The sequence below is a fragment of the Pan troglodytes genome, chromosome 23, assembly GCF_028858775.2.
Source record: "Pan troglodytes isolate AG18354 chromosome 23, NHGRI_mPanTro3-v2.0_pri, whole genome shotgun sequence".
NCBI lineage: Eukaryota > Metazoa > Chordata > Mammalia > Primates > Hominidae > Pan > Pan troglodytes.
In genome coordinates, this window is record NC_086016.1 from 43,751,053 (window position 1) to 43,772,632 (window position 21,580).

Here is a 21,580-nt window from a genome sequence, read left to right on the forward strand (position 1 = left end):
CTCTGATTTCCTTATTTCCCACTATGCTGCATTTACCCTTGCTGCCCTGTGCAGTACTCTGCATGTAGTAGGTACTAATGTGCTGATTACCTGTTCTTCTATGTTCTCTGTGTGGCTTTCCTCTACTTATTCCCTCCCTAGAACTCTCTGCAGTGTCTGAGCTCCTGCAGCATGGGCTGCCCCAGATAAGCAGCAGGAGCCCTGAAAGCCTTGCCTTCCTGTCTGATCGCCAGTACATGGAGGGAGCTGCTCGCCAGAGACAGTACTGCATCCTGCTCCTCTTCTACTTGGCCTACATCCATGAAGACAGGTCAGTGCACAGAGGTGGGTGGCTGGTGGTGGGTCTTGGGACCTTCATCAGCAGTTCAGTTCAATAAATAAGGGCATCTCTCCAAGCCTGATGCTGGGCACTGGGGACACGGGGATAAGTAAGAAATGGGTTGTGTCCCTGAGAGGCTCATATCTTAGTAGGTTAGAACAGGTGGGTAGACACTGTGCTGAGAGACAGAGGCCTAGAAAGCCAATGAGTATTCCTTGCTATCCTTGAGGGTGTTGTTTGTCCACAGAAAAAAACTTCAGTAGTTTACTTTGGTTTTAATCATTACTGTTCAATTTATTACATTTTAAAAATCATGGCTGGGCATGGTGGCTCACGCCTGTAATCCCAATGCTTTGGGAGGCCAAGGTGGGCTGATCAGTTGAGGTCAGGAGTTCGAGACCAGCCTGGCCAACATGGCAAAACCCTGTCTCCACAAAACATACAAAAATTAGCCGGGCATGGTGGTGCACACCTGTAATCCCAGCTACTCTGGAGGCTGAGACAGGAGAATTGCTTGAACCCAGGAGACAGAGGTTGCAGTGAGCCAAGATTGTGCCACTGCACTCCAGCCTGGGTGACAGAGTGAGTGAGACTCCATTTCAAAAAGGATATAAAAATAAAAATAAAAGGGCTGTTCTTTCTTAAGCTGTAAGAAATAATTTGTTGGGCCGGGTGCGGTGGCTCACACCTGTAAGCCCAGCACTTTGGGAGGCCGAGGCGGGTGGATCACCTGAGGTCAGGAGTTTGAGACCAGCCTGACCAACAAGGTGAAACCCTGTCTCTACTAAAAATACAAAAATCAGGCCAGGCGCGGTGGCTTACTCCTGTAATCCCAGCTCTTTGGGAGGCCGAGATGGGCAGATCACGAGGTCAGGAGATCGAGACCATCATGGCTAACACGGTGAAACCCTGTCTCTACTAAAAATACAAAAAAATTAGCTGGGCATGGTGGTGGGTGCCTGTAGTCCCAGCTACTCGGGAGGCTGAGGCAGGAGAATGGTGTGAACCCGGGAGGCAGAGCTTTCAGTGAGCTGAGATCGTGCCACTGCACTCCAGCCTGGGTGACAGAGCGAGACTCCGTCTCAAATAAATAAATAAATAAATAAATAAATAAAAATAAAAATACAAAAATCAGCCAGGCATGGTGGCAGGCGCCTGTAGTCCCAGCTACTCGGGAGGCTGAGACAGGAGAATTGCTTGAACCCGGGAGGTGGAGGTTGGAGTGAGCCAAGCTCATGCCACTGCACTCCAGCCTGGGTGACAGAGTGAGTGAGACTCCATCTCAAAAAGGATATAAAAATAAAAGGACTGTTCTTTCTTAAGCCGTAAGAAATAATTTATTGGGCCGGGTACGGTGGCTCACATCTGTAATCCCAGCACTTTGGGAGGCCGAGGCGGGTGGATCACCTGAGGTCAGGAGTTTGAGACCAGCCTGACCAACAAGGTGAAACCCCGTCTCTACTAAAAATACAAAAATCAGGCCGGGTGCAGTGGCTCACTCCTGTAATCCCAGCTCTTTGGGAGGCCGAGACGGGTGGATCATGAGGTCAGGAGATCGAGACCATCATGGCTAACACGGTGAAAACCCGTCTCTACTAAAAATACAAAAAAATTAGCCGGGCGTGGTGGTGGGTGCCTGTAGTCCCAGCTACTCGGGAGGCTGAGGCAGGAGAATGGCGTGAACCTGGGAGGCAGAGCTTGCAGTAAGCTGAGATCGCGCCACTGCACTCCAGCCTGGGTGACAGAGAGAGACTCCGTCTCAAAAAAAAAATAAAAAAAAGAATAAAAAAAATAAAAATAAAAATACAAAAATCAGCCAGGCGTGGTGGCAGGCGCCTGTAGTCCCAGCTACTGGGGAGGCTTAGACAGGAGAATTGCTTGAACCCGGGAGGCGGAGGTTGCAGTGAGCTGAGATAGTGCCACTGCACTCCAGCCTCGGTGACGGAGTGATACTCTGTCTCAAAAAATAAATAATTAATTAATAATAATAATTTATTGGCCAGGTGTAGCAGGACGAGCCGTAGACAAAACCTCTCAGACACCGAATTGTAGAAGGAAGGGCTTTATTCAGCTGGGAGCATTGGCAAGCTACTGCCTTAAAATCTGAGCTCTCCAAGTGCACCATTTCTGTCCCTTTTAAGGGCTCACAGCACTAAAGATTTCACATGAAAGGGTCGTGATTGATTTGAGCAAGCAAGGGGTACGTGGCAGGGGCTGCATGCACCGGCGGTCAGAGTGAAACAGAACAGAGCCGGGAGTTTCACAGTGTTCTTCCATACAATGCCTGAAATATACGTGTAACATCGGGTTCTAAGTCATGAGTTGATTTTTAACCGCTAGGTTTAAGCCAGGCAGGCCCAGGCCTGGTTTTGGGCCTGGCGCCAGGCTGCCTGGCTTTGATTTCACTTCTTTGTTTTTTTCTTAAAACAGGTACTGAGTAGAAAACAATATAAAACAATATAAGAGGGTCTGTCTCTTCCCTCACAGGTGCGGTGGCTTACACCTGTAATCTCAGCACTTTGGAAGGCCGAGGTAGGTGGATCACCTGAGTTCAGGAGTTCAAGACCAACATGACCAACATGGTGAAACCCTGTCTCTACTAAAAATACAAAATTAGGTGAGTGTGGTGGCGAGCGTCTGTAATCCCAGCTACTGGGGAGGCTGAGGCAGGAGAATCACTTGAACTCGGAAGGCAGAGGTTGCAATGAGCTGATATTGTGCCATTGCACTCCAGCTTGGGCGACAGAGTGAGACTCAGTATTTTTTTTTTTTTTTTTTTGAGACGGAGACTCACTCTGTTGCCCAGGTTGGAGTGCAGGGGCGTGATCTCGGCTCACTGCAAGCTCCGCCTCCCGGGTTCATGCCATTCTCCTGCCTCAGCCTCCTGAGTAGCTGGAAATTCAGGTGCCCGCTACCACGCCCGGCTAATTTTTTGTATTTTTAGTATAGACGGAGTTTCACTGTGTTAGCCAGGATGGTCTGGATCTCCTGACCTCGTGATCTGCCCGCCTCGGCCTCCCAAAGTGCTGGGATTACAGGCGTGAGCCACTGCGCCCGGCCGACTCAGTCTTAAAAGAAAAAAAAAATTATTAAGGTAAAATTTACACAACATAAGCTTGACCATTTTAAAGTGAACAATTCAGTGGTATTTAATAGTACCTTTAAAATGCACAACCACCACCTTCATCTAGTTCTAGAACATTTCCATCACTGCAAAGCTGTCACTCCGTTCCTCCTCCCCAGCTCCTGGCAATCAACAATCTGTTCTGTCTCTTTGGAGTTACCTATTCTGAATATTTCATATAGATGGAATCATACAGTGTGTGACTTTTTGTGTCTGGCTTCTTCCACTTAGCATATCATTTTAGAAGTCCATCCAGTGAGCATAATGTTTGTACCGTGTATCAGTACTTCATTCCTTTTATGGCTGATTAATATACCTTTGTATGTATACACCATAATTTGCTTTTATTCACCTATTGGTGGACATTTGGGCCTATCCACCTTTTGGCTATTGTGAATAGTGCTGTTGTAAACATGTGTGTACATGTATTTGTTTGAGTAGTGTTTTTAATTCTTTTTGGGTATATTCTCAATCCTCTCACCTTGGCCTCCCCAAATGCTACCATTACAGACGTGAGCCACCGCACCTGGCCTCCTGTTTGCTGTCTTTTCGCTTTCTTTTCTTTGTTTCTTCCTTTGCTTTCCATTCCTGTCCTGTCCTATCCCGTCCTTTCCTCTTTTCCCTCCCCTCCCTTCACCTCCCTTCCTCTTACTTCCCCTCCCCTACTCTACCCTCCGTTTTTCCTTACCTTCCCCTTCCCCCTTCCTCTCCTTTCCTTTTGTATCTTGCTCTCTTACCCAGGCTGAATTGCAGTAGCACAATCATGGCTCGCTGCAGCCTCAACCTCCTGGGCTTCAGCGATCCTCCCATCTCAGCCTCCCATGTAGCTGGGACTATAGGCATGCGTCTACACAACCAGCTAATTTAACTGTTTTTTTTTTTTTTTTTTTTTTTTTTGTAGAGAAGAGGTCTGACTATGTTGCCTAGGCTGGTCTCGAACTCCTGGCCTCAAGCAATTCTCCCACCACAGCCTCCCAGAGTGCTGGGACTCTAGGCATGAGCCATCTCACCTGGCCGTTTTCACTTTCTTAGTGGTATCTTTTAAGCACAAATGTTTTTAATTTTGATGACCTCTAATTTATCCATTTTTTTCTTTTGTCATTTATGCTTTTGGTGTTATATCTGTTAAATACACCACTGTTTAATGATAAATACAAGAAGAGAGGGGTGGAGCAGCTGCCAGGGCAGGGCCTTCTGAACCCCAGCAGTAGCACCCTTCTCTTTAACACTGCTGGTCCAGCTGGCAGATAGCTCACCTCCCAAGTGTGAATGAGGAGTATTTGGCCCCTAACTGAGCCTTGCACAAGGCACAGAACAATGTGATGTATATATATGGCAATGCTTTGTAAGTATGTATAGCACACTGTTTGTGTAAGATGTCATTAGGCTGTGGGCATGCTGGGGCAGGACAGTGGGCTGAGGAAGGATGCGGCCAGGCAGGATAGAAGAGCCCAGTGGCCTGCCAACTCTGCCTTTCTCACTCAGGCTTTTCTTGGTTGACAGGTTTGTCTCAGAGGCAGAGTTATTTGAGGCTGTGCAAAGCTTCCTCCTGTCTCTGCAGGACCAGGGCGAGCGCCCCCCACTGGTGGTCTTCAAAGCCTCCATCTATCTGCTTGCAATCTGCCAGGACAAAGACAATACACTACGTGAGGTATGGACCACAATGCCTGGGCTCCTTGTCCTCCTGTACCTCTTTACATTAGTGTTCCCTGGGAGACCATGATGATGATAGTGTATAGGCAAGCGGGTGGTAGAGAGAGACAAAGCGGAGGTGTTAGGAGTGTGGAGAGGAGTAGGATGCAGACTCATACAGAGCCTGTATAATTTACCTAATTATCTCAGCCTTCCTGGGAGGAAGAGATTTTTATTTGCATTCTACAGATAAGAAAATCGGGACTGAGGCTGGGCACGGTGGCTCACGTCTATAATCCCAGCACTTTGGGAGGCTGAGGTGGGCGGATCACCTGAGTTCGGGAGTGCAATGGTGTGATTTCGGCTCACTGCAACCTCCACCTTCTGGGTTCAAGCGATTCTCCTGCCTCAGCCAGGAGTTCAAGACCAGCCTGGGCAACATAGTAAGACCTTGTCTCTACAAAATATTAAAAATTAAAAAAAAAACAACAACTCTTTGGTCACCTTTGGAGGATGCTATGCAACAAACTCATGTTTTTGAAAACTGGTAACCACAGGAAAAGAATCAAGCACTTAACCTATGTTTCCTATGTAATCTAATCTAACCCTTCAGAGTAACTGAATAGTTAATGAGGGGAAGTTTCCTTTTTTTTTTTTTTTTTTGAGACGGAGTCTCGCTCTGTCACCCAGGCTGGAGTGCAGTGGCAGGATCGCTGCTGACCACAACCTCCACCTTCTGGGTTCACGCCATTCTCCTGCCTTAGCCTCCCGAATAGCTGGGACTACTGGCGCCCGCCACCACACCCGGCTAATTTTTTGTATTTTTAGTAGAGACGGGGTTTCATCCTGTTAGCCAGGATGGTCTCAATCTCCTGACCTCGTGATCTGCCTGCCTCGGCCTCCCAAAGTGCTGGGATTACAGGCGTGAGCCACCGTGCCCAGCCGGAAGTTTCCTTTTATACAAGTATTTAAGTTAATAAACAGAGAATGACAGAACTAGAATATTATTGTTTTGTAATCCCTAATTAATTAGTGGATCTAGGCAATGATCACCAGTGGCTGCTACTAGCACAAAGAGAGAGACAACAGGACATTGTGTGCCCAGGTGTGTCTTACTTGAAAACCCATTCACTTCCACTATGCCTTTCTGTTTCCATTCAAATTAAACCAGGTCTACTCTCATCACATTTGCCTCAACAGTAATCAAAAAGAGGCAAAATTAATAGTCAATGGAGGAAGAGTATCTTTAGCTTTAGACTGAAGAGTCCACACTAAGGAACAGAAGCAATATTCTATGAAATAGGTGAGAGGTTCAGTGATGAGTCAGATGTGGTCCTTGATTCCAGGAGTTTATAAAGAAGCTGGAGAGAGAAAACTTGTCCACACACAACCACCACGAAAGTGATCCAATAGCCTAATTAACAATGATCTGAGTCCCAGCAATCCACTTTCTTTAATAAACTGTTACCAGGAGAAGATACCAATACCTTAGAGCTCTTTGCTCCTGTACCAACCAGAGGTGGTACTAAGGAATGAGCCTTAGGAGTCAGTCAAGTCTGAGCTGGAGTCCGACTCCCCCATCAGTTAACTGTGTGACCCAGAGAAAGTTACTTGAACTTCAGTCTTGATTTTTTTTTTCAGAATACTAATAATTTTCATGACCTGAGAAGCCTTTGCTTCAAAATGAAAAGTTCTAATAATTGAACAACCAAGAGTCTTGCTCTTGTTTCCCAGGCTGGAGTGCAATGGCGCCATCTTGGCTCACTGTAACCTCCGCTTCCCAGGTTCAAGCAATTCTCCTGCCTCAGCCTCCCGAGTAGCTGGGATTACAGTGGGATTATAGGCATGTGCCACCACGCCCAGCTAATTATTGTATTTTTAGTAGAGACGGGTTTTCAACATGTTGGTCAGGCTGGTCTCTAACTCCTGACCTCAGGCGATCCACCCACCTCAGCCTTTCAAAGTGCTGGGATTACAGGCATGAGCCACCGTGCCCAGCCAGAAAATTTTTAAAAATTGGCCAGGTATGGTGGTGCGCACCTGTGGTCCCAGCTACTGGGAAGGCTGAGGTGGGAGGATTACTTGAGCGCAAGAGGTTGAGGCTGCAGTGAGCCATGTTCATGCCACCGCACTCCAGCCTGGGTGACAGAGTAAGACCTTGTCTCAAAAAATAAGATAAAATTTAATATAAATATATAAAGGGCAACATACAATCACAACTTGATTTTTCTACTCAATTTTATTTTGATATTATTTCATCTTACAAAAAAATTTCAAGAACAGTTCAAAGACACCGATTAGCCAGATTCACCAATTTTTATTTTTATCTCATTTGCATTCTCTCTCTTCGCATCCCCACCCCCTTATTCTTTTTTTCTGAACCACTTGAAAATAATTTTCAGGGAGTCATTTTATTCATAAATACTTCAATTTGTATTTCCTAAGAATTAGGACTTTCTCTGTTACATAATCAGGGTACAGTGATCAAAATCAAGAAATTTAACATTGTATATAATACTGTGTAATCCTTAGTCATCAATAGTCAAATTTCACTATACCAAAATGTTCTTTTTTTTTTTTTTTTTAGACGGAGTCTTGCTCTGTCGCCAGGCTAGAGAGTGCAGTGGCGTGATCTCGGCTCACTGCAACCTCCGCCTCCCGGGTTCATACCATTCTCCTGCCTCAGCCTCCTGAGTAGCTGGGATTACAGGCACCCGCCAACATGCCTGACTAATTTTTTGTATTTCTTAGTAGAGACGGGGTTTCACCGTATTAGCCAGGATGGTCTTGATCTCCTGACCTCATGATCTGCCCGCCTCGGCCTCCCAAAGTGCTGGGATTACAGGCATGAGCCACCGTGCCGGCCATAACGTTTTTTCTTTTCTGAGACAGAGTTTTGCTCTGTCGCCCAAGCTGGAGTGCAGTGGCGCGATCTCTGCTCACTGCAACCTCTGCCTCGGGTTCAAGCAATTATCCTGCCTCAGTGCCCCAAGTAGCTGGGATTACAGGTGCGTGCCACCATGCCTGGCTAATTTTTGTGTTCTTAGTAGAGACAGGGTTTCACCATGTTGGCCAGGCTGGTCTCGAACTCCTGACCTTGTGATCTACCCGCCTCAGCCTTCCAAAGTGCTGGGATTACAGGTGTGAGCCACCGTGCCTGGCTTACAATTCCTTCTATATTTTTTAGTTGGAATTCTACCGTATGGATGTTTTCTTTCTTTTTATTATTCATTTTACTCATTATTATTTTTTGAGACAGGGTCTTGCTCTGTCACCCAGACTGGAGTGCAGTGGTGTGATCACAACTCCCTGCAGGCTTGACCTCCTGAACTCAAGCAATATTCCCACCTCAGCTTCCTGAGTAGCTGGTACCACAGGCATGCACCACTGCATATGCCTGGCTAATTATTTTTATTTCCTGTGGAGACGGACTGGTCTCAAACTCCTGGGCTCAGGCAATCCCCCTGCCTTAGCCTCCCAAAGTGCTAGGATTACAGGTGTGAGCCACTGCTCCTGTCTCCAGTATTATTTTTGAGAATTACTCGTGTAGATTCACGTTGCCCTAGTTTATCAGGAAGTTGTTCTGATTAGAGTGAAAAGAAAGGTTAGAAGGGAGGTGAAAGAGTTTAGAAGGCAGAACAGGGACCATCAAGCTACTGGAGGCAGGGAAGCTCTTTGTTCTGGGCAGCTGGTAGGGCTAAAGAGGTGTGGGTAGAGGAGCACCCTCCATGGTCACTGAGGTCCCTGGTGAGCAATGGGACTGCCTAGATGAGGTAGTGCTGCAAGGGGCACCTTCAGGAGGCTCGTGGACGTCTTCCCCATAAAATTTGCCTGCTAGCTCCCAGGCCTTTCCTTTGCTTCTGTCTCTGATGTCACATTCTTTATGTGGTATCTTTATGAGAAGGCTTCCTTGGTACCATTTACCTGTGAATGCCCTTTATGTAGAAGCAGGGTAACCTTGTATACATGCATTGTGCAGAAAGGCAGGACTCCTGGGTCCACATTCTCGTTCTGTTGCTAATGTTCTGGGCCTTCCTGGTGAGATCTCCTTCCCTTTCTGGGCCTTGGGCAGAGTTATCTCTGAGATCCTTTCTGATTCTCATGGTCTTTGAGCCTTTGTGGAAGCAGTGGAGGAGATACACACTGATGTGTGTTAAGGTATGTGTCTGAGGATCCCCAATAGCCAGAGTGTGGGTGTCTCTGTGGGGATGGATATTTCAGAGTGTCAGGCCTTACTTATGCCTGGAAACTCTTCCTTTTCAGCAACTTCATTGCAGTTTGATCAGCATTTCCTAAGCTGTTGAACACAACTCTATGCCGATGATTTTTTATTTGCTTCTCAACATTTCAGCTACTCAACCAATGTGGATTGACCACTTGACATGAGCTAGGTACCATGTGGGGCCCTGTCAGGTCTGAAATGAATCAAACAAGTTCCTTTCCCTCAGAGAACACAAGTTTGTCAGGAGAGACAAAAAGATCTCCTATGGGTCAGGCAGCTACAGTAATGAGTGCTCTCCTGGAGCTGGAGGACTGGCCAAGAACCAGCAAAGCATTATATAGCATCAGGAGAGGCTTTGTGGAGGAGATGGAGGAGGTGAAGGGAGAACTTTGAAGCTGAGAGCAGAGTATGATTTAATGTACAGAAGTGGGAAGATGCCCAATCTATCCATTCAAGGAAGGAAGCCTAGCTTAATGTGCCTTAGCTAAGTCATATGGGAGGTAGAATAGAGAGGAGCTGAAAAGAGACTTAAATCTTTATTAACATGCTTGAAAATGAAATTAGGCCGGGCGCAGTTGCTCACGCCTGTAATCCTAGCACTTTGGGAGGCCGAGGCGGGCGGATTGACTGAGCTCAGGAGTTTGAGAGCAGCCTGGGCAACATGGTGAAACCCTGTCTCTACTAAAATACAAAAAATTAGCTGGGCGTGGCGGCATGCGCCTGTAGTCCCAGCTACTCGGGAGGCTGAGGCAGGAGAATTGCTTGAACCCTGGAGGCGGAGGTTGCAGTGAGCTGTGAGCTGAGATTGCGCCACTGCATTCCAGTCTGGGTGACATAGCGAGACCCTGTCTCCCAAAAAAAAAAAAAATGAAATTAAGGGAACAATTCCATTTACAATAGCATCAAGAAATTAAATACTTGGGAATATAACTTAACAAAGTATAAGGACTTTGTGTTAGTCAGTTCTCGCATTGTTATAAAGAACTACCAGAGACTGAGTAATTTATAAAGACAAGAGATTTATGTGACTCACAGTTTCACAGGCTGTACAGGAAGCATGGCTGAGGAGGTCTCAGGAATCTTATAGTCATGGCGGAAAGCAAAGGGGAAGCTGGCACATCTTATATGGCTGGAGAAGGAGGAAGAGAGTGAAAAGGGAGGTGCTACAAACTTTAAAACAACCAGAGCTCATGAGAATTCACTCAGTATCACAAGAACAGCAACGGGGAGGTCCACCCCCATGATCCAGTCACCTCCCACCAGGCTCCTCCTGCAACACTGAGGATTATAATTTGGACATGAGATTTGGGCAGGGACACAAATCCAAATCATATCAACTTATATAGTGAAAATTTCAAAACATTACTGTTTTTCTGTTTTTTTCTTAATTAAAAATCTAAATTAACAGACTGCATTCATGAATTGGAAGACTTAATAGTTTAAGATGGCAGTGCTCTCCAAATTGATCGGTAGATTCAATGCAATCTGTATCAGAATCCCAATTGTACTTTTTTGCAAAAATGAATAAGCTGAACCTAAAATTCATATGGAAATGCAAAATAGTCAAAACAATCTTGAAAAAAAAGAACAAAGTTGGAAGACTCATACCTTTTTTATTTTGGAACTTAGCAAAAAACTATAGTAATCAGGATAGTGTGGTACTGACATAGGGGTAGACATATAGATCAATGAAATAGAATTGAGAGTCCAGAAATAAACCCATACATTTATGGTCAATTTTTGATGAGGATGCCAAGATAATTCAATGGGGGAAGATTTGTCTTTTCAGAAAATTTTCAGGAACAACTAGATATACACATGCAAAAGAATGAAGTTGGACTCTTAACTCATACCGTACACAAAAATGAACTCACAATGAGTGAAAGACCTAAATGAGCCAAAACTGTAAAACCCATATAATAGCATATTAAGGAATTTTCTTTTTTTTGAGATGGAGTTTCACTCTTGTTACCCAGGCTAGAGTGCAATGGCGTGATCTTGGCTCACCACAACCTCTGCCTCCCGGGTTCAAGTGAGTCTCCTGCCTCAGCCTCCCAAGTAGCTGGGATTACAGGCATGTGCCATTATGCCCGGCAAATTTTGTATTTTTAGTAGAGACGGGGTTTCTCCATGTTGGCCAGGCTGGTCTCAAACTCCCGACCTCAGGTGATCCGCCCACCTCAGCCTCCCAAAGTGCTGGGATTACAGGCATGAGCCCCCACGCCCAGCCTCATACTAAGAAATTTGAACATTGTTATGGGAATGCAATGGGAAGAAGTAGGTTTGTGAGGAGTAAGAAATTATTCAACAAGGCCGGGCACAGTGGCTCACACCTGTAATCCCAGCACTTTAGGAGGCCAAGGCGGGCAGATCACCTGAGGTCAGGGGTTTGAAACCAGCCTGACCAACATGGAGGAACTCCGTCTCTACTAAAAATACAAAATTAGCCGGGCATGGTGGCACATACTTGTAATCCCAGCTACTCAGGAGGCTGAGGCAGGAGAATCACTTGAACCCGGGAGGCAGAGGTTGCGGTGAGCCGAGATCATGCCATTGCACTCCAGCCTGGGCAACAGGAGCGAAACTCTGTCTCAGAAAAAAAAAAAAGAAATTATTCAACATATCTCCCCTTCATCCCTTCTGTGCCAGGCCCTATGCTAAGTGCACAGATTAATCTGCCACAGTCCCTACCCTCAAGCAGCTTTCAGTCTAGTGTGGGAAGTAGACATGTACACTGACAATTACAACCCACTGTGGTACCATCATCAAGCTGAGTTTCTTGACCTCGGCACTATTAATATTTTGCACCAGATCATTCTTTTGTGATAAGCTTTCCTGGCATTGTAGGATATTTAGCAGCATCCCCACTCTCTCCCTACTAGATCCCAATAGCATTCCCCCAATCAAGATAGTAAAAAATGTCTCCAGACTTTACCAAATGTCCCATGGGAACAAAATCACCCCTAGTTGAGAACTTCTGTTATAAGGTAAGTACAGTGGTATTTTCTCACTAAAGTGCCTTGGGATGAGCTAGCCAAGGTGTCCTGGAATACTGAGATGACAGTACATTTTTCCTAGTCATCTCTTGGCCATGTTGGGGTCTCTTGGGTCCTCTGCAAGGTGTATTTACCTCCTTTCTTTTTTTTGCCTCCAGACTATGGTCAGTGCAATCAGAAAATTCCTAGAAGGCATCCCAGACCTGCAGCTAGTCTATACTCACCATCCGCTCCTGCTCAGGTTCTTTCTGTTGTATCCAGAGCTCATGAGTAGGTATGGGCACCATGTCCTGGAACTTTGGTTCTTCTGGGAAGACAGCAGCTATGAGGAACTGGATGATGTCACCTCTGCTGGGCAGCCCGCCCTTCCTGCCAGCTTAGTAGTCCTGTTCCAGTTGCTCAGAAGCATCCCCAGCATCCTGCTCATCTTGCTGGTAGGCAACCACTCATTCATTTCTACATTCAGAAATCGTGGGCCTTCTCTCTCTGAGAGCCGGTTTACTGAGGTCAGGAGGCACCCACATCTGCTTCAGCCCACCTCCAGACTTACCACTGTCTGCATGTGAGTTGGAGGGGTGGTGGTCTCTTCTACTTGTAGGTGCCTAGTTTCTGTAAATCCATACTCTTTCCTAAGTCTAATGGAAGTCTACCAACTGAGAGATGTGTGCCTCTCTTCCCCCCAGGGGATGACACTATGAAATGCAGATCTTAGTCACCATCCCCTCTCACCTCACTGTCATCTCTCAAGCAGATTCTGCTGACACAGGTTTAATGTTAAAGGAAGCCCATGGGGCATGTAGATGGACATTTCTGATGGCAGAGGGACTTCTCCTCTTTTTTGCCATGACTTACATGATAATATCATATGTGCATTACTTGCTCAGGCATACCTAGAATTGTCAGATGCCCCAATACTTTTTTTTCTGGAGACAGAGTCTCACACTGTTGCCCAGGGTGCAGTGCCGTGGCATGATCTGGGCTCACTGCAACCTCCACCTCCCGGGTTCACGCAATTCTTCTGCCTCAGCCTCCCGAGTAGCTGGGACTACAGGTGCACGCCACCACACCCAACTAATTTTTTACTTTTTTTTTTTTAGAGATGGGGTTTCACCAGGTTGCCCAGGCTGTCAATACTTTCTGGTGAAGTATGTTACTGAAATTCCCATCAGGAATTAGATGGATTAATTAGATTAGATAAGGTAAACTGCCTAGTGGCTGGCTTTAACTCCACTTTTTTTCCTTCCACTCAAGAAGGCAAATTGAACAACAAATTAGATACCAAGGAGAGTAGCAGGGGACAGAACTCAGATACTAGGTTTTCTTCACCAGATGAAATATTCGGGGTCAGTTCCTCACACATAGTAGGTACTTATAAATTATGACCCATTGAATTATGGGTCTAGACCAATCTAAGTCTGTCCAGGGATAGTAGTGACAATACAGTCATGCATTGCTTAATGATGGGGATACATTTTTAGAAACACAGTGTTAGGTGATTTTGTCATACCAACATCATGGAGTATACTTACAGACATCTAGATGGTCTAGCCTACTACACACCTAGGTATATGGGATGACCTGTTACTCCTAGGCTACAAACCTGTACAGCATGTTACTGTACTGAATTTTGTAGACAAATGTAACACAGTGGCATTTGTATATCTAAACATAGAAAAGATACAGCATGACTATATCTTATTTATTTTTATTTTTTTTCTTTTTTCTTGCTCTGTTGCCCAGGCTGGAGTGCAGTGGCAGGATCATGGCTCACTGCAGCGTCAATCTTCTGGGCTCAAGTGATCCTCCTGCCTTAGCCTCCCAAGTAACTAGAATTGGCTGGGCGTGGCAGCTCATGCCTATAATCCCAGTACTTTGGGAGGCCGAGCCAGGTGAATCACCTGAGGTCAGAAGTTCAAGACCAAGTAGCTGGAACTACAAGCATGTGCTACTGTGTCTGGCTAATTTTTATATTTTTTGTAGAGACAGTGTTTTATCATGTTGCCCAAGCTGGTCTCAAATTCCTGGGCTCCAGCGATCCTCCCACCATGGCCTCCCAAAGTGTTGGGATTATAGGCATAAATGACTGTACCTGCCATTTTTTCTTTTTAAATACATGAAACATAGGCTTAGAGAGATTTGCCCATGGTCACAAGAGTTGGAAATCAAAATATTAAAACCCAGATTTGACTCCCTATCTATCAGTTGTTCTGTCTGAGGCTCTCTTTTTACTCAGTCTATTTATTCTTCCTGGGTTATCTCATTCACACCCATGGCTTTGTTTGCCTCCTGGCTGTATGGTGATGACTCAAATCCCTGCACCACCCCTGACCTCTCTCCTGAGCTCATACCCATGAAGTCAACCATCTGTTTGACATTTCTGCCTAAAATGGAGCTCATTATCTCCTCTCCCAAATTCCCTTTCTCAGCCTGGGTCTTCCTAGAATGGAGAGGTCCCTCACTAACTGAAGGCTGTGCTAGGCCACTAACTTCACAGGATGTAAATATTAAAAGAAGCAAACCAAACAGAAATTGAATCTCAGGAGACCAAATACTTAGAGTCTACATCCCAGGGAAGCTGGAGTGGATGCCCCACCATTTATCCTGGTGACCCAGTCCTTGTCCTTGAATGTGCACCATCCTTATCACCTCTCCTTTCTGGAGGTGGTGGAGGTCAGGGCAGAGAGGAGTCTTGTGTTTCACTTGGCATAGAGCTTAACAGAAAGGAGCTGCCTTCAAGATGAGTTGTTGCATAGAGGACTAGGAAGATAGAGGCTAATCTGAACTTCAGTTTTCTCCCACAGAAAATGGAGAAAACATGAGGGTAGATGAGATAGTATGTAGGAACACTCTTGGTTTGCTTCACATAGTGGGCTGTCATTCACTAATCATTGACTGCCTCTGAACCAGATAAAGTTCATCTCAGGGAAGCTAATTGAATTGCCCAAGGTCATATAGTTAATAAGGGTCATGGCTATGACTAGAGCCCAAAGTGAGTAAGTTTTTCACTAACTTAGATCCTAGAGACATCAATGGTAAAAAAAAAAAAAAAAAAAAAAGAACAGCAAGGAGGCCGGGCGTGGTGGCTCACGCCTGTAATCCCAGCGCTTTGGGAGGCTGAGGCGGGTGGGTCACAAGGTCAGGAGTTCGAGACCAGCCTGGTCAACATGGTGAAACCCTGTCTCTACTAAAAATACAAAAAATTAGCCGGGCATGGTGGCACGTGCCTGTAGTCCCAGCCACTCAGGAGGCTGAGACAGAAGAATCGCTTGAACCCAGGAGGCGGAGGTTGCAGTGAGCCAAGATCGAGCCACTGCACTCCAGCCTGGGCGACAGAGCTAGACTTCGTCTCAAAAATACAAAACAAAACAAAACAAAAAGAACAGCAAGGAACAACTTTATTGTCTGTTCATATATATAATTCTTACCATTTCTCCCCAGCTTCTAGCCAGAGGAAGGAAAAGGAGTCTAAAAATTTTGTGTTGATACCAATTTCTGTTTTTTGTATGGGTAATTAACAGCTGAAAACAAAGCTGTTAATTGCCACTCTTATCAATGGGTGGTCTTTCATGTAGGTTTTTTAGATGTGAAGGGACAATGACATCACAGAAACTCTGTTTGTTTCCTCTTTGGCCAAGTTACGCTGGTCTGTCAAGACCCAGAGAGTTCTGGACAGCAGAGACTACAGATTGGGTCATAGTTTTGCCCAGAGCCTTCCCACTGATGCATATGGTGGGGTCCTCACGTTCCTCTTCCTCCAGCATTCACCATAGCCACACAAAGCTGAGTAGCCCCTTCCTTTTATACCTTTAACATTCATTAACTCAGACTTCTGAGGGACCACCTCTGTGGCAGTGGGGCAGTGATGTGCTGGTGAAGGCACAAGACCAGGAAACTGGTTTGACTCTGGGCTCTATGACCTTGGGCAAATCATGCCCCTCCCTTCCCATCGGGCTTCAGCCTCATACTCTGTAAAGTAAAGGTATTGGAAAAAATTATCTAGATTCTCTCTAGCGCTCCCATTCCGTGACCTTTTTCTTTTCAGAGATGTTTTCTGAGTCTCTACAAGATGACAAAGATGAAGTAGACCTCATCCCTTCCCTTCGTTAACTCACAGTGCAGTTTAATTTACAACTTTATTACTTTCTTGATATGTAAACTGATTAACCTGCCCCAGTTTTCTCATTTGAAAAATTGGGGTGACACCTATATGGAAGAGTTATTGTAGAAGTATAAATAATGTATAAACAAATATACAGCTACTGTATAAACACAACATAGTACCTGACATTGTTAGGCCCTGAGTGGTTGTTATTGATATATAGTTGTTTTTCCAGCAACTGCGGAGGTTTCTGAGAGCCATACTTAGACATCCCTGTGACCCCATCCCTCTCCTTCTGCCCAGTGATCAGCACACCTGGGTTTGTCTGGCCAGATGCATTGTAGCCATATCTCTCTGTGTGTCAGTAGCTGTCCTCCCTGGAGAGGGAGTCTGTGTGACCTTGGATTCATAACCCTCAGTCCTAACTGGCCCAGCACATTAGCCTGTCCAAAGGAATTGGCTTCTTTGAGCTAGCAGGTGCCAGGAGCTATCAGTAGGGTAGCCTCTGGTGCAGCTTTCTGACTGGCTTTGTCTTTAACATATACTCACTAAAATAACTCTGAAAGCAAAATAAAAAGCATCTTCCCATCTTCCGAGCCTAAGGCCTTTATAGCTTGGGGCAGAGATAACCAGATGCCTTGGTAGAGCACGGGCCTGACCTGGTCCTCACTTGCCTTCCTGTGCACTGAATCTGTCCTAATTTATCCTCTGCCTGCCCAGTGACATCATTTCTCTTTCCTTCTTTTCTTCTTTAAGGCACACTCAGGTTCCCTGTCTTGAAAACAACCTCTTGACCCTAATCCTACCATTTGCAGGAGGGAGGCATCCTGGAAAATAGAGCTTTGGGCTTGGAGTTAGGAGACTTGCATTCAAATTCTGTCTGTGCCACTGGCTTATATGACCTTTAGCAAGTCATGTAATCTCTCTGAGCCTGTTTTCTCCTGTTTAGGATGGATTTAATAGGATGGACCTATTCTTTTTTTTTTTTTTTTTGAGACAGAGTTTCGCTCTGTCACCCAGTCTAGAGTGCAGTAGTGCGATCTCGGCTCACTGCAAGCCCCGCCTCCCGGGTTCATGCCATCCTCCTGTCTCAGCCTCCGGAGTAGCTGGGACTACAGGCGCTTGCCACCACGCCCAGCTAATTTTTTTGTATTTTTAGTAAAGACGGGGTTTCACCGTGTTAGCCAGGATGGTCTCAATCTCCTGACCTCGTGATCCACCGGCCTTGGCCTCCCAAAGTGCTGGGATTACATGCGTGAGCCACCATGCACGGCCTAGGATGGACCTATTCTAAGGGATGGTTTTGAGGTGTCAGTGCACCTAGAAGAGCCTTTGGTACATAATAGGTGCTGAGCAAGTGACAGATTACCCAGTTTTTGTGACATCATAATTATGGGCCCTTTTCCTGCCCCTCTATTACTCATTGTCACTTTTCCCCAACTGCAGTACCCTCTGATCTCTGGCTTTCTTCTCTCCTGCTCAGGACCTCATCTATTCCAGCCCAGTGGACACAGCTCACAAGGTACTGAATAGCCTGAGGACCTTCCTGAGGAGGAATGAGGATATCCAAGTGGGCGGTCTTATCCGAGGCCACTTCCTGCTGATCCTGCAGCGTCTGCTAGTGGAGCATGGGGCATCCCCATCAGGAGGTCAGTCTGCAGGTGCTGTGGGCACACTTTGACCTGAAAGCCAGTCGAGAATGGGCATCTCTACCCTTGTTAGGTCTGCTCCAGGAGAGAGAATCAGGGTTTTATCTGAAAAAGAAAGCCAGGCCATTGTGGCATCAAGCTAAACTTCACCTCCTTTCTCTCACTGCAGAGTGGGCGTACAACATGCTTGGTTTGCTGTGTGTGTGTTTAACATGAGTAGATGTGTTTGATGTGTGTGTGCATATCCCCACCCTGTGCAGCATGTGCTCAGTGTTGTTTGTCACAAGCATGGCAGCCCCCCCGTGGGAAGAAGAAAGTGAGAAATCTGGAGGAGGATGGAGGCAGCAGCAGTCTGCAGGGGCTGGGGAGGGAGGTGGATCTGTGATGTGTTGGAAGTTCCTAGTGAGATCCGGGGGAATAGTTTCCAAATCTGGAATGGTACTCACTGGAGTCAAGGAAGCTTGACGTTTGGTACAGTATGGAGACACTGAAAATTTGGATTGGTTTATTTTATTGTATTTATTTATTTTATATTTTATGTATTTTATTTTATTATTATTTTATATTTTAGACAGTCTCACTCTGTCACCCACGCTGGAGTGCAGTGGCAAGATCTCTGCTCACTGCAACCTCCACTTTCCAGGTTCAAGCAATTCTTGTGCCTCAGCCTCCCAAGTAGCTGGGACTTACAGGTGTGTGCCACGACACCCAGCTAATTTTTTTGTATTTTCAGGAGAGACGGGGTTTCACCATGTTGCCCAGGGTGGTCTCAAACCCCTGAGCTCAAGTGATCCTCCCACCTCAGCCTCCCAAAGTGGTTGGATTACAGGGGTGAGCCACTGCGCCCAGCTTAGTTTTTTTCTATTTTTAGAGAAGCTGAATTTTAAAAATAATTTTTTTTTTTTTTGAGAGAGGGTCTCACTCTGTCGTTCAGGCTGGTGTGCATTGGCGTGATCTCGGCTCACTGCAACCTTCACCTCCCGGGTTCAAGTGATTCTTCTGCCTCAGCCTCCCTAGTAGCTGGAATTACAGGCACGCGCCACTGCGCCTGGCTAATTTTTTGTATTTTTATTAGAGGTGGGGTTTCACTATATTGGCCAGGCTGGTCTCGAACTCCTGACCTCAAGTGATCCGCCCGCCTCAGTCTCCCAAAGTGCTTGGATTACGGGTGTGAGCTACCACACTCGGCCTAAAATTATATTTCTAAGCAAAGCGAAAGGCAACCTGTGGCTACCTGACAGAGGACTGAGGGTTTGGAAGTAGATTTAAAGGTGTCAAGAGGAGATGAGTTATTTCTTTTCAGGGAAGGACAAGCCATGTTTAGCTGATAATACTGGTTAAGAACCTTAAGATTTAGTGGAAACATAGTGGGAAGGCCATGGGCATTGGATTCAGATTTGGGTCTATTTGGGCCATAGACTGGGTGACTTATAAACAACAGGAATTTATTTCTCCCAGTTTTGGGGGCTGGGAAATCCAAAATCAAGGTACTGAAAGATTCAGTGTCTAGTGAAGGCCTACTTCCTGGTTCATAAATGGCTGTCTTCTTTCCTTCCTTCCCTCCTTCCTTCCTTCCTTCCTTCCCTGCTTCCTTCCTTCCTTCGTTCCTTCCTTCCATCCATCCTTCTTTCTCCTTCTTCATCTTCTTCTTTCTTCTTTTCTTCTTCTCCTCTTGTTCTTCTTCCTCTTTTCCTCCTCTTTCCCCTCCTTCTCCCCTCCCTCCTCCTCCTTCCTTCCTTCTCCTCCTTTCTTCCTCCTTCTTCTCCCCTGCCCCCCACAGCCTTGACCTCCTAGGCTCAAGCAATCCCCCAACCTCAGACTCCTGAGTAGCTGGGGTTATAGGCATGTGCCAGCATGATGGCTTGTCTTCTTACTGTGTCCTCACATGATAGAAGGGGTGAGGGAGGGAGCTCCTCGCAGTTTCTTTCAAAAGGCCACTCATCCCATTCATGAAGATTCTACCCTCATGATTCAGTCATCTACCAAAGGCCTCACTTCCTAATACTATTACATTGGGGGTTAAGATTTCAACATGAATTTTGGAGGAACACAAACATTCAGACCACAGCATTCTGCCACTTTCTGGCTGTGGGACCTTGGAGAAGTCACTCAGGCTCTCTGAGCCTCAATTTTGTAAGTGCAAAATAGGAATAACAATCCATGCTTTCACATTTTGTTTAGTGGGATTAAATGAAATAATGAATTCCTGGTACCAACCTATGTCTGGCACTTAGTATATCAGTTACGCCTGTTCTGAATGAAGAAAGAAATAGGAGTAAATCCCAACAAAACACCTCACCCCTTAGGAAACAAAAAACTTTGAACCTGTTATTAAGGGCCATTGAAGAAGGGCAGGGTGTCTGACCTTCAGGTCATCTGAGCATCAGGCTTCTTGCCCAGTCCTCCTTGTTCTTCACAGCCTCGGGGAACCTACCATTGCTGCTGAGCCTCCTCTCCCTGATGCAGCTCAGGAATGTGTCAGAGCAAGAACTGGACAGCGTGGCCATGAAGCTCCTTCACCAAGGTGCCCTGGCTGCTTGGGATAGCGCCCAAGGGCCCAGGGCTGGACGTGCAGTGGGTGCTCACTAAGTAGACTGGTGTTCTTCTTTCTTCTACTCTTTCATCCCTTTGGAAGAAGCTAGTAGGTCAGTCTGTCCCTAGGGTTTTCTTGCTAAAGGACCTCTCAGGGCTTTCTCTGCTTGTTCTCTGGGAATGTTTGGGAGACACCCTACCTCTGCAAAAAATCAGCATTATGAGGCCAGGGGGGTGCTCATGCCTGTAATCCCAGCACTTTGGGTGTTTGAGGCCGGAGGATTGTTTGAAGCCAGGAGTTCAAGACCAGCCTGGGCAACATAGCAAGATCCTGCCTCTACAAACTGCCAGGCCTAGTGGCTCACGCCTATAATCCTAGCACTTTGGGAGGCTGAGGCAGCATGTCGTTTGAGCTCAGGAGTTCAAGACCAGCCTTGGCAACATGGTAAAACCCTGTCTCTACAAAAAATATACAAATAATTAGCTGTGCGTCGTGATGCAGACCTATATATAGTCCCAGCAACTTGGGAAGGCCGAGGCGGGAGGATTGCTTGAGCCCAGGACGTCAAGGCTGCAGTGAGCTATGATCTCACCACTGCACCCAGCCTGGGCAATGGAGTGAGACCTCGTCTCTAAAACAAACAAATCTGTATGACAGGCACAAGCTCTAGAGTCAGGAAGGCCTGGGTTTGAATCTCAGCTTAGTCACTAGCAATCATCTAGTCTCTGTGAGTCTTAGGTTCCTCATAGGTAAAGTAGTAGTACTTTCCTAAACTAGGGTTAAGATACGGAATACTTATCTAGTTGTTAAGATAAGGAATACTTATCTAGTTAGATAGAGAATGTCACACAGTGCTTGACACACAGTAGGCCTTCAACAGATGCTATTCATGCAGATTCCTTTTTTCCTGGCACAAGGTCAGCTCTCCAGCTCATCCTACAATTGACTCAGATCTGATGATCCAGTTCACAGTTCTCCAGGCTTTTTTCTTACCCACACCCCAAAC

General features: G+C 46.1%; 1 protein-coding gene across 30 annotated transcripts in view; it reads left to right on the forward strand.

Moving 5' to 3' along the window:
* The window catches only part of MEI1 (meiotic double-stranded break formation protein 1), a 99,263-nt gene that overhangs the window by 58,516 nt on the left and 19,167 nt on the right, over positions 1 to 21,580 (forward strand). For 22 of the 30 annotated variants that reach the window (XM_063807946.1, XM_063807950.1, XM_063807948.1 and 19 more), the window contains 5 exons: positions 142 to 310; positions 4,947 to 5,094; positions 12,452 to 12,727; positions 17,876 to 18,041; positions 20,461 to 20,565. In XM_063807946.1, the coding sequence (XP_063664016.1) occupies positions 142 to 310; positions 4,947 to 5,094; positions 12,452 to 12,727; positions 17,876 to 18,041; positions 20,461 to 20,565 (864 nt within the window). The remainder of the gene's footprint in view (positions 1 to 141; positions 311 to 4,946; positions 5,095 to 12,451; positions 12,728 to 17,875; positions 18,042 to 20,460; positions 20,566 to 21,580) is intronic. The other 8 variants (XM_063807937.1, XM_063807940.1, XM_063807939.1 and 5 more) reach the window with 1 other exon arrangement.